Here is a 13,356-nt window from a genome sequence, read left to right on the forward strand (position 1 = left end):
GCTTTAAGCTCAGCAGAGAAACCAGCTGGAGAGGCAGCCTCATGAAATAATGAAATGCCAAACCAACCCCTACATCTTCTCCAGTCTCTCAGGTCACCTACCAGATTAGAAGGCCTGTTGCTACGGCAACCATATCTTGCAAGTGCCGGCTGAACTTCCCCATAATTTTTAACCCTTTAACTAGCTCGAGGAGGGTGGTGTGCAGATGAGCCCAAACCGCGGAGAGTTGGCCGGCTCTGGCTCCGGCTCCGGCTCTGGCTCTGGCTCTGGCGGCACTTTTACAAATTAAAGCAAGGACGGAGGCAAACAGCAGACGGGGGGAAGGGCGAAGGTCTCACTTAAGCAAACAGACAAAACAGCACACATCCACCTTCCCTTCCCACAAAACCACCGCGATGAGCGGCAGCACAGCAAACTTTTCAGGCACCTGGCAACTCGCGCGGAGCACAGGAGCCGGGGACAAGATGGGAATAAACAAAGGCAAGATGGGACCGTGCCTGCCCCTCCCGGCCAGGCTCCGTGCCCTCGCACTGCAGACTATTGCCGGGCCCTTCTGTGGTAAGCAGAAGGCGGACAGGAGCCAGGCGGAGGGGGACAGATGGCCAGGCAAGCACTGGCACTTTCCAGTTGTCTGATGGGCGCCTGCTGCCAAACAAGCTCCCACCTCCCCGCGGCGCACCCCCCCCCCCCACCATGCACACACAGCTCCCGGAAACTGCAGTGCATATGCTCCAAGGGGAGCCAGAGCTCAGGGGGCTGGCTCTTCCCGCCCCTGACCCCCCACATCTGCAACTCATCGGAGATGCACAGGCAGGGGCCTCCACTCCCGCAACCGCCCGGACCGCTCCCTCCCTCCTTCCAGAGGGAGAGTCTCCCACCCACCCCCAGACACTGAACCCTCTTTGTGCTCAACGACCAGAGTTCAGGGGGTCCCTGAGGAATAAATCTTTAAGATGACTTTCCTCCGCCTCTTGGATTTGACAGGAGAAACTTCATAAAACCACGCAGGGGCAGAAAAACTCGGGCTGGGCTTCGGCACTGGGGGTGAGGCCCCCTCGCCTCACGCCATACCTTCCGTAGGGGGAGACTTGGAGAAGAAAGGGAACAGGGCCCACTGATGGGAGCACAGGAGGCCTGTGTGGTTTCCCCAAGGGCTGAGAAGGGGTCCCTGGACGGAAGGGGGGCTGATTCCTCGAGAGAGCAAAGACAGAAGCGAAGGGGGTAGGAGGGAGGAGAGGAAGGGAAGAAAGCCAGGTACCCAGGACCCAAAGGACAGGCTGGGCAGCAGCAGGGGGTGGGAGGCACTGCCCACGTCTCCCCAGAGTGCCTAACGCAACACCCCGCCACCCCGCCAAAGCAGGCAAGGGGAAATTGAGGCCACTGTGCTGGGCACACACCACAGCCCCTCTCCTCACAGAAGGCTTTGGATTCACTTAGAAAGTTGGGCAGGGGAACTGGCAGGAGGGGGCAGGATGTGCAACATGGGGGTGGGCAGTGCTTCAGTAGTGTGTTCTGGAGGGCAGGGAGGGGGTTCCCAGGCACTGTACTGGCTCTATTGGGACAGAAAAAGGAGAAAATGCAACCCTGCCCACCCTGTCACCTCACCCCCACCTCAAGCACTGCCCAGCCAGCCTGGCCACCTCCACCTCTCACCCCCGCCGGGGGACACCTGGAAGGAAATCCAGTCCAGTGAATTAAAGCACTAATGTTCTCTTTGCCAAGTGATTAACGAGACGTACCACAAACGGCACGGCGCCCAGAGAGGAGTGAGGATTTTTATTATCATGCTCACCCGTCACCCAGGCCTTCTGCACGCACAGCAGCCGCTCAGTCAGGTTAAAGAGGAGCAGAAGAGCGGCCGTGGGGTGGGGGCGGCTAAGGGTAGGCCACATCCCCGGGAAGAGGAAGGGAGGGCACTCTAGCTTCGGCTATAGTTTTATCACTGGGCAGCAAGCACTGGCCACCGTGATACCTGGGGGACACTTCCAGGAGCAGCCGGGAGGGGCCCTTCAAAGGAGGATGCTCCAAAGCCAAGGCAGTTGGGCAACCAGTGCTAACTTCCCCTACCATCTAGACATGGGGTCCTTATATTGGGGTCTCCTTCCCTAACCTACTCGAGGGCAGGGCTGTGACCACACCTTTATATCCCTCTGCAGGGTCCAGGATGGGGTAGGAGCTCCAAGAACACTTGGAAGATAAAAAGGAATCGGCATTTTTCCATTTTAGCCCACCAGATGGGTAGGCTGCCACCAAGCTTATCCATTGTTTGGTCTCATCTATCCAAATCCTTTGGTTCCCTCAACAAATCCATGTCGAGCACTTTCTATGTGCCAGGCACCATGCATACAACCGTGAAAACTACTGCCCCTCAAGGAGCACCTCTTCCATGGCAACTATCCCCTGTACTCTGCCGGCTTTCCACCCGCCTTGTGCTCAGCAGGCCCTCGGTATCTGATGGCTACACCGGATCCTTGGATTCTCATTAGGTGTGCCCCTAACGCTTGGCCAGCCCACCAGCTCAGGTGGGACAGAGGAAAGCAAGGGCAGGGTATGAGGGTTTCTGTGCAAATCCCAGTACCTGTTGGCCAGGGCTGAGCAGCCAGAACCCTCACAGACAATTCAATTCTACAACCGGCAAACTAAAGACCCTTTCTCAGGAGCTGCAGCCCCAGACTCACTCCAGGGTGGGAGAGAGTACCAAGAAAAGATGCAAGAAGCCTTCCAGCTTAGCCTTCCAGCTAAGTTAGCCTTCCAGCTACAAAGGCTAACTTCACTTGCCGTGTGACAGGAGAATGGGGACAAGCTGACTTCTACCCTCTGGACCCCAGTATCCCCTGCTGGCGAACCAAGGGAGTTGTCCCGTCTAATCTCTGAAGACATTCGAATAAGCAACGTTAGAAGAGCAGCACCATCCTGGCTGGACAGGGGTTTTGAACAAAGAACCCGGCGAGGAGGATTCCAGGCAGAGTGGGCCTCCCGCTACGGAGTCCCCACCCACGCTCTCAACAACACAGGGAAATTCTACCCACAGCTCTGAATAATAATAGAAGTAACATTTAGGTAAGGTTGGGGATTAAGCTAAACCTCACATAAGAGGCAGGGATGTTGGCATTTGGAAGCAGGAAACAGGCCTGGGAACGCACTTAATACCTACCACAGAGCAAAGCGGATCGCGGCCAGCTCCTGACTCAAGAGCATCTTCGCCCCTGCCACACTTCTCCCTCTTGCCAACTCCAGACACTTCGAGGGTGCCGGGCCAAAGAGTAGGGCTGGAGGTCAGTTTTGGGAGCCACATTTTCAGAAGAACATTGGCAAACCAGAAGCCAGGAGAGAAGCCTTCCAAAACAGAACAGGAGCTATTTTAAATGGAAACCCACTGGTGCAGGTGGGGGAGTTTTATGGGAAGAACAGAGAACATGAATGAGTTGCTATAATTACCACCCCCCCCAAGAAAGCTGTCATAAGGAAGAGGGAGTCTTTCTACTTAGTGGTGGTAATACCAAGAACAGACATTAATTCTAATTGTCTAAAACTGAAATGTGCTGCCCTGTCAGGTAGTGAGTTCCCCATCAATGAAGGGGAAGCAGACACTGGAAAGAAAACTTGGGCCAGGGAGTCTCAAGTTCAGAAGGGACTTTAGAGGTTATCAAATGGTAAGGTGCTGATGGGAAGAAAATGCAAAGGGGAGCATTCAGGCTGTGCATGTTTTAAAATGGCTTTTCCTGGGGCACCAAGGCGGCTCAGTCACTTGGGCATCCAACTCTTAATTTTAGCTCAGGTCATGGGATCAAGCCCCAAGTTGGGCTTTGTGCTGGGCATAGAGCCTGCCTGAGATTCTCTCTCTCTCCCCCCACCCCCTCTGCCTCTGCCCGTCCCCTGCTCACGCTCTTTCTCTGTCTCTCTCAATAAAATACCCTTTAGGGGTGTCTGGGTGGCTCAGTCTGTTAAACATCTAACTTCGGCTCAGGTCATGATTTCACGGTTTGTGGGTTTGAGCCCCACGTGGGGCTCTGAGCTGACAGCACAGAGCCTGCTTCACATTCTGTGTCTCCCTCTCTCTCTGTCCCTCCCCACTTGTGTGATCGCTCTTTCTCTCTCTCTCTGTCTCAAAATTAAACAAATAAAATATCCTTGGGGCGCCTGGGTGGCTCAGTTGGTTGGGCGTCCGACTTCGGCTCAGGTCATGGTCTCACAGCTCGTGGGTTCGAGCCCCGCATCAGGCTCTGTGCTGACAGCTCAGAGCCCGGAGCCTGTTTCAGATTCTGTGTCTCCCTCTCTCTAAGTCCCTCCCCACTTGTGTGAGCATGCTCTCTCTCTCCGTCTCAAAATTAAACAAACATCAAAAAATAAAATGTCCTTAAAAATAAAAGAAATAATAAAATAGCTTTTCCTTAAAAAGGGGGGTGGGGTGGGTAGGACTCCTAAGGGGACATGAACATGTTCTTCCTGCCCCTCACTAACCTGCAGAGGGTGTTTTATAAATAGAAAGTCTCCCCAGACATCCTTGGTCAAATTCTTCCCCGCTGCAGAGGTCACTGTTTTTGTGGCCAAAGCTGCAGGTGGTGACTGAGAAGTTGGGTAAGTAAGGAAAACTCCATTATGTAAAAACTCAAATGCTTAGGATGCCTCTGTGGAGCAGACGATCAGAAAATGAGTCGGGGAACAGACCCCGTGTAAGAAACAAGGCAGGCAGGTATTCTCCGTTTGGGGGGGGGGGGGGGGGTTGCCATGCTGGAATCGATCACCAACATTGCCCAATCTGGCACGCTGAGGGTAGAGGGCGGCCACAGAGATCAACATTCACCACCCATGCTGGGAAAATGTTCAGATCACAAATCGGTAATCACCATGAAGCCAGAGCTCGATCTCCTGCCACTGCTGGGTGTCAGTGAGAACTAAGTGTATCGTAACTGCTACTCCTTCAGGGCCTTGTTCACTTGCCGAATACAGAGGACCTAGAACAGTGCCCAGCACATAACATGTGCTCAAGAAATACTCGTAGAGGGGCGCCTGGGTGGCTCAGTCAGTTAAGCACCTGACTTTGGCTCAGATCATGATCCCATGGTTCGTGGGTTCGAGCCCCACATCGGGCTCTGTGCTGACAGCTCAGAGCCTGGAGTCTGCTCCAGATTCTGTGTCTCCCTGTCTCTCTTGGCCCCTCCCCTGCTTGGGCCACCCCTCTCAAAAATAAATAAACATTTTTTAAAAGTTCCTTGAAAGAAAGAAAGAAAGAAAGAAAGAAAGAGAGAGAAAGAAAGGAAGGACGGACAGACTGACTTGTAGAAAGAATGGGTATTTAAAACAAATGAGCAGACCAAGTATCTTTTCCCTTAGTTTTAGAGTCAATTGCATAACTTCTTTTCTCCCGCTGATTCACCTCTCTCCTTGTGTTCAGGCTCAAAATATTACACGAAAATTATTTTTGCATTCCCCGCATCTATGGTGGGATAAAGGAGCTGTCTAGAAGCTGAGGGTAGGAAGTTATGGCATGGGAATATGGAACCCTCAGCTTGAGCTCCACAAGGGTAGGAATTTTGGTCTGTTTTGTTCACTGCTTTCTCCCCAACGATGTGGTATAACAACACTGACACCAGGAATGCACTCAACAAACATCTAAAAAGCATCAGCAAACACATTCACTGTACTATCTTGGCAAGTCACTTCTCTCTATGGGGCATCTTTTCTCAGCTATAAAATAATAATGCCAGAGGGGCTCAGGGGTCCTCAGCCAGTTTTTACGGGTTCCCACATCTGTGATCCAGGTGAGCTGGCCACACAAATGGCTTTAATCAGAAGCCTGCCCGGGTCCCCCCAGGAGCTGCCACAAAGGAGGAAGCTAGGAGGCAGTGTGGTGCCATAGAAAGAGCACAGGCTTTAGAACCCATATGCTTAAATCCCAGCACAAGCTCAGGACACAAGACTTAAGGGATGTCACCGAACCTCCTAGAGCCTCAACTTCCCCATGTGCAAGATGGAGAACCACACCAAGCTACCTCTGCAGATGGCAGTCTGGATTATATGATAACGCCCATAAAAGCACCTTGCAAGGGTTAAGGTTAGCCCAGAGTGAGGTTCCACAAACCCTCACTCACAGAAGGACCTCTGTCACTTCCAGTTCTACACTTTACGATGAACTTCTATCCTCAATGGGAGATGCCAATTTGGGACTAAAGTATAGTCAAGACCAATTCCAAAATAACGTTATTTGAAGATTCACGATCTACACCTTGGCCTGTCCTGACTACAAAGATGTAAATGTTTAATCTTATGCCGTTCATTCAAGCTCTTTGCTCCCTTCTCAGAAGACTAAACAGACGAAGGTTTGAAGAAGAGAGAGGGGAAATATTTGGAAAACTGAACACCCCTAAAAGGAAGACAAGAGCCTTTCTGAAGCTGCGATTCAACCCACACCGATGGCTGGAGTGGAATAAGCAGAGAAATGCTGCCCCCAATAGAGCAAGCCCTCCCAGACCTCAGACAGGAGGTAGGGAGCCTGCTTACCCTCCTCCCCGCAGTAAAACAAGCAAGGCTGTAATCCGTGGTGTATATCAACACAATACCTATGAGCAGCACAAGTGACAGCCAAAATCAAGACAAGTGACCTTACTGGACATACAGGACACACTCAGGCCCTCCACATCACTAGGATACTGCCCGGCAATGTGCGTTATCATTAAAAGGTAAAAGACCTCATTTTTAACTCTCCCTGACAGGTAGGCGTGGCCAGCCTCCTGCCCTCCCACCCCCAGGGTCACCTCTCCCTCCTCGCTAAAATTAGGAGGCAACCAGAAGTTCTCCTGGGAAAAGACTGGGGACATATTTAAAAGAGCTCAGCAAAGAAGGGTTCACAGCCTCGCAAGTATTTGTTGGGTAGCTTCAGGAAATATTTAGAATATACCCCTTTTCATTCCCAGTCTGACATCGCATTTGATTATCTTCACCCAGGTTTTGATTTCCACGGTTAGGACAAGCAGAGGAGACCACAGACCAACACATCCACACAAGTACCCTAGCAAGGGGAAGAACTCCACTTTCCTCACCATTCACTTCCTCACTCTGGACCATGAGCTCCCCAAGAGCATGCTGGGGGCTGCTGCCAACACTGTACCCCCCGGACAATCCCCGGCACAAGTAGCTGCTCAAGTAAGAGCAAACTTCCTCAGGGGGTGCCTGGACGGCTCAGTCGGGAGAGCACGCGACGCCTGATCTCGAGGTTATGGATTCGAGCCCCACCTTGGGTGTACCGATTACTTTAGTAGCCCAGTCGGTGAAACGTCAGACTTTGGATTTCAGCTCAGGTCGTGATCTCACCATTCGTTGAGTTCAAGCCCCGCATCGGGATCCGTGCCGGCAATACGGAACCTGCTCTGTTGCGCTTTCAAAGTAAATAAATTTAAAAAAACAAAAAACAAAAAAAAACTTTCCTCTTGTCCACTGAGTGGTGTCAGTCCACAGAGCAGGCTCTCCACTGACAGTCCTCTCGTCCCCCAAAATAGGCCTGGCAAAGGAAGGAGGTTGGGGGACACCAGGGATTGCTTTGCTCTGTGGAAAGACCAATTAGCTAATGAGTGGAGGAGGGGCATCTGGGCTGAGGCCCTCCTCAGGGCCACAGAGGGCGGCGAGTGAGGACTCCACCAGGTTGAAACCTCCAGCCCACCCCAGGCTCCTCCAGGAGGGCCCTACACAGGCACGGGCTCCTGCGACCCGGAGAAGGAAGTTATTCCACCAGGAAGGGTCACCCAATGGTACATTTCCCACCCCACGTGCTCCCAGCCTTGAAAGCTTCAGGAAATAGCAGGCCCCCAAATCTACCTTGTTTTTTTTTTTTTTTTTTTTTCCATAGACCAGGTAGTTGGTTTTATTTATTTAAGTCCTAGTTTATCTTCTTAAGCTGTCCAAACATTTGCCAGAGTATCTCAGCCACATGCTAGGCTGCCCTGGGGGTTAGTTCTGCTTTTAGTGGTGGATTTTTTCCCCCTTTCTCTCCCCTCTCCACCCGATAAACAGCAGAACCTCACATTTATAAGAGCTGTGCGCTTCCCGGGAGTCACTAATCTGACTGGATGGGGGTGGTGGGCTAGAGTGACGGGTCTCAAAGTGCGTTTGCACAGCACACTCTTGTGTCACTCTGACTGCACATTTCCATGGGGAGTCTGGGAGAGTGGGAGGGGCATAACCCTCCCAGCCTCCACCGTAAGGATGCTCCACTTTCTGGAGGGCATTCTTGGTAAAGGGAGGCACCAGGCCTTAGGAAGCCCACTCTAGCACAGCACCCCTGAACCCCCAGATACTGTCTGCTGAGTCACATCTCAGTCCCACAGGAAAACGATAAAGACACTGGCTTGTGGTAGCCACGTGAGATTTCCAATCCAGACTGCAAAGCTCTTCAATGGCACCCTGCCTTGTTTTGCCAATCTGGGAAATGGGTACAAATGTTCCCTTCTCCTCAACTCCCAAGAGAAGGACCAACAGAGGACATGTGACAGCCCTCAGCAATAATGTGAATACTGAGCATTTCTTCACCTGGAAGAAAAGCATTATTTAGCACTATTCAAAGAAATGAGGGACGATCTTGCTACCATATCAGCCATCTGATACCACACTGACAGTTACAAAGAAGAGGGGTAACCTTTATTTACACTCCTTTACCCCCACTAACCACAGTGTCCTCAGGCCCTCAAAGAAGGAGCCTCTCAAAGTAGTTTCTTAAAAAAACAAGAAGTTGTGTATGAGCAAGGAGCAGAACAGTGCTGTCCCTGAAACAACCCTGTGTACCACCGATTTTTTTAATGTTGAAATAAAAGCCTAAGAAAGCCATACGCTGACAAAAAGCAAGCAGGGTTTGTTTTTTGTGTTTTTTTTTTTTCCTCTCCCTGTCAAGATGTATCACAGGGAAAATATAGAAGGAAAGGATACAGGGAGAAAGTATGCTGTTTTGTGGTAGAGTTTCCTTAATCAGACTTAAGCTGGGATTTGCCAAATCTTACAACTCTTCCGAACAGGGTAATTTGCATAGAGCTAGACACTCCTGCTCTCCAAGAGTCTGGACAGACTACCTCCCAGTTACCAGAGTGGAAACCGAGAGGGCAGACCAGATTCGCGGCAAGGTTGGGCCTCAGGAGAGCTCAGGTTGGTCCCTAACTCAAGTAAGACATTCTTCCCTGAAGAAATTCTTCAGCTGAATGTCTGACTTTAGCTCAGGTCCTGATCTCACAGTTTCTGGGCTTGAGACCTGCATTGGGCTCCGTGCTGACAGCTCAGAGCCTGGATCCTGCTTCAGGATTCTATGTCTCACTCTCTCTCTGCCCTTGCCCCGCTCACACTCGCTCCCGCTCTCTCCCTCTCAAAAATTAATAATAAACATTAAAAAACAAAAACAAAGAGAACACTCTAGAGCTAGGGCTGGCAAACTAAAGTCCACAAGCCAAATGTTAATAAAGTTTTACCGGAACAGACACACCCCTTCATTTCTGTATTATATACGGCTGTTTTTGCGCTACGATGCAGGGCTGAGTAGTTGCAACAGAGACCATGCAACCCACAAAGCCTAAAATATTTATTACGTGGCCCTGCACGGAAAAAGCTTGCTGAACCTTACTCTGGAGTCAAACATAACCCACTACAAAGGGTGTAATAATAGATGGCTTTCAAAGAATGAGGATAGCTGGTTTGGCACCTCCACTTCAGAGATGGAGAAACTGAGGCACGAAGAGGAGGAGGTGACCTGCCAAGGTCAGGCTGCAAGAAAGACTGAGAGGTCCCTCCTGCCTTCCAACCCAGCACTCCTTTTAACACAACACAATAGGTGAGGCTTCTCATAATAAAACACCAGCAACGGGGAAAAAATATAAACAGAAAATTCAATTCTGCAAATGTGAATGCCTGGCCCAAGTTTAACACCAGCAATGTAAAAAATGGGGAGGGGAAGGTGACATAGAATGGCCTATGCAAATTAATATCCAAAAAGACACACTATTTTAAGCCCTTTAGAAATACCCCTTCCACATACCCAAAGCGCATGTGCTAATTACAAATCCCGCCCTCTCCCTGCCCAGGCAGAGGCCCACCCCTCCTCGCCACTGTGGTAGTGAACTTGGCAGTGCTGAACCCAAACAGCCCGTCTTTACCAGTTGTCTGCAATTTCAGCTTCTCTTGGTTCTCACACAACTCTGCCCTTGAGGAGACCAAATTAGAGAGGTCTGTGCTCATTTTAACACTCTAATAATTAAGACCTCTCCCAAAAGGAGCGCCCAGCACTTCCCCCAAAACAGCTACTGGAAATCGGGCTGAGAGGGAAATGCAGATGGGAAAGACCCAGGCCTCCGCAGAAGGGGCAGGAGGGAGGGTTCACATCCACATCCTCCCTTTCCAGAGCCTTCCTCAAACCAGCACCAGGGAAAACCCTGGACACCGTGAACAGTGCACAGGGGTGAAGCAATATTACAAAGTGAAAATTAATTAGCTGGCATGTTGACAGAGGCTCCATTGTGCCGCACGGTGAAGCAATCAAAGTGCAAGGGCATCACACACAATGTCGAAAGGCCCTTGGCAGCCACAGGTACGAGAGGTGAGGACATGCCCTGTCGTGTCACCAATATGGTTCCCTCAAGGAAGGTATGCATGCCTCTGTGTGTGTGTGTGTGTGTGTGTGTGTGTGTGTGTGTGTGTGTGTGTGTAATGGCTAGTATAAGACAAACCTGGAAGTAGATTTTCTTAAATGAATTTCAAAAACAAGCAATGACCAGCAACTTGACACGACTCTACTCTTCGAAAAGCTGAAGGGAAGGGCAAACACAAACCGAGGAACAGCAGGCAGCTTGCCTATGAGCCACTGAGTGGCACGAGAGCAGGGCAGGCAGGTTGGGAGTTGTCACTCGCAAGGCAGATGCCAGGAAGGGCAGCTACTCCCCCACTCAAGTGACAGAGCAGGGAGGGGAGGAGGCCCAACTATCACAGATATTAATGGCTCTAGGTGCTCCCTGACATGCTTGCAATCACCCTATCCAGCCATGTCATGAACTGCCACTCCCACCTGCCCGCACACCCTGGCCATCCCCAGCTCTGCCAGCAATGGCCTCACCCCCCAGCCTTGCTCATGCTGGTTGCTACACCCCTCCAGACTGACTCTCCCTGAAATCCAGTGGGCTGTGCAGCACGGCCAGTGAGAGCAATGAATGCCTACGCTCAAATCCTCGCTCAGACCCTTACTGTGTGACCTAGGGCGGCCCGCTTAACCTCTCTGTGTCTCAGTTTCCTCGCCTATAAAACTACAGTTCTCGCCTCATGGTTATTCGTGTGGGTAAGATGAGTTAGGTTACATAAAATGTGGTGAACACTGGCCGACACAAAGTCAAGGCTGAATAAGTTAGCATTATTAAGGCCCCCCCACCCCTCCTTCTTGGAGAGCACTGCCTTCAGAAAGCCTTCCCTAATACCCTCCGTGGTTTAACTGCTCCCCCACTGGAGCCCAGGGCTCCAACTGCTGCTAACACCTCTCTGGTGACATTTATAGCTTACTTATAGCTTATGTTGTATGCATGGCTATTTATATAATTGTTGTCCACATGACTCTGAGTTAGGCAGAGTAACTAACTACGTCCATTCCTATATCTTGCAACGCGGGGGCACAATCTCAGGTAACTTTCTCGAACCTTCATTTGTGCCTTATACCAGACCATTACATTGTTGGCTCATAATTCTCTCAAAAACCCTGTGACGCTCCGGACTCTTACCCCAAGTATATGGACGAGAGATTCGATGCTTTATCTCTCATGAATGGGTGACTTACCCAAAGCTACAGTGAGTTATCATGCTGCTATTTAATTTGGGTTTGCTGAAATTAAAGAAATAGAGTGGGCACGCACTAAGGCCTCCTGTCAGAACTGAAATGGCTTTCAGGGCTGAACCAGAGCAGATATTAATACATGTTAATGCAAAGAAAGGGACCAGAAGGTTAAGTCTGGTTGTCAGAAGAAAGAGGGCAGCAAGGTGCAAGGAGGTGCTCTTTACTTTTTATTTTATACACCTCTGCATTTTAGCAGTATTTAACATAAGAAGTACTTGGGTACCGGGGTGCCTGGGTGGCATCCGACTTTGGCTCAGGTCATGACCTCACAGCACATGAGTTCAAGCTCCGCATTGGGCTTTGTGCTGACAGCTCAGAGCCTGGAACCTGCTTCAGATTCTGTGTCTCCCTCTCTCTCTGCCCCTCCCTGCTCGTGCTCTGTCTCTCTCTCTCTCTCCCTCTCAAAAATAAACATTAAAAAAAAGGTGCTATTCACATAATTAAAAATTAAGAATCACGTTATACTCATCTCCTACAAGACCTGTAACCACTCAGACTTAATTCGAATAAAGGTTAGAGATTCCTGGACAAAAGGCGTGGCACGATCCAGCTTTGTAGTCAGACAAACCAGGCTGCCAGTCCCAATACTGTCCCTCTTATAGCTGAGTGACACTGTTCACGGTACCCAAATTCTCAGCGCCTTAGGTCCCTCGAGCAGGAAAGGGACCACGTGATCTCACGGGACTCATCTGAAGCAGCAAACAAAGTTCTGATGCACCATCTGCACACAGAAGGCCAGGGTGTGGCTGCCTCCCCCTCGCTGGAAGGGTTCATTCTAGTCCATATCCACGAGTCAGTCCTCCTCCAAAATGATCTACTTGAGCCAAAAGGAAGAGGGGAAAAAAGAATGCCACCAACCACTGCTGCCCATAAACCTCCACCCCTGGTGCTCCCGGGCAGCTCAGTTGGCTAAGTGTCCAACTCTTGATTTCGGTTCAGGTCATGATCTTAGGGTCATGATATGGAGCCCCGCGGGGGCTCCGCACTGGGTGTGGAGGCTGCTTAAAGATCCTCTCCCTCCCTCTTCCTCTGCCCCTCGCCCACCCCCCTCTCAGAACACCAACCACCCTTTAGGAGCCAGGCGGGATCCAGGCAATAAAAGTGGCGACAGAAACCTTCTTGTAAACGAGGCCCCTGATACCCCATTGTCTCTGTAGTCCAATCTGTGCCTCTTGCACAAGGTTTCAGGGACATAAAAAGCATTCATATAAATGGGTCTCCACTACCAAGCTCTTACACGGGGAAAAACCTCTCAATCTAAGTCAGTTAATATGTATGAAGTCCCGGCCGCTGGAGCGGAGCTTCAGCAGGGTGAGAGGAGAATGAGCAAGGGGCCCTCCAGTGCCAGACCGGCCAGATAAGACAGCATGGCCAACAACATGAGGCCCTCCTCTGACTTCCCAGGTGCTGGTTACCTAGGCCAAGGCTGCCTGTGCAGCCGGCGTCTTCCGACTCCACTGGTTAATACCTTTGCCAAGAACGACGCTGGGAAGTGAACCTCGGAGACTATG

At 50.8% G+C, this 13,356-nt stretch overlaps 1 protein-coding gene across 5 annotated transcripts in view; it reads right to left on the reverse strand.

Annotated features, from left to right (window-relative positions):
• The window catches only part of SSBP3 (single stranded DNA binding protein 3), a 165,089-nt gene that overhangs the window by 114,803 nt on the left and 36,930 nt on the right, over positions 1–13,356 (reverse strand). The window contains exon 1 of one of the 5 annotated variants that reach the window (XM_045477491.1): positions 3,155–3,313. The exons of the other annotated variants lie outside the window; for them this stretch is intronic. Within the exon in view, the coding sequence (XP_045333447.1) occupies positions 3,155–3,295 (141 nt within the window). The 5' untranslated portion in view covers positions 3,296–3,313. Of the gene's footprint in view, positions 1–3,154; positions 3,314–13,356 lie in introns of those variants that run through there. 5 annotated transcript variants of the gene reach the window in all.

This window comes from Leopardus geoffroyi, chromosome C1 (assembly GCF_018350155.1).
Source record: "Leopardus geoffroyi isolate Oge1 chromosome C1, O.geoffroyi_Oge1_pat1.0, whole genome shotgun sequence".
Taxonomy (NCBI): domain Eukaryota; kingdom Metazoa; phylum Chordata; class Mammalia; order Carnivora; family Felidae; genus Leopardus; species Leopardus geoffroyi.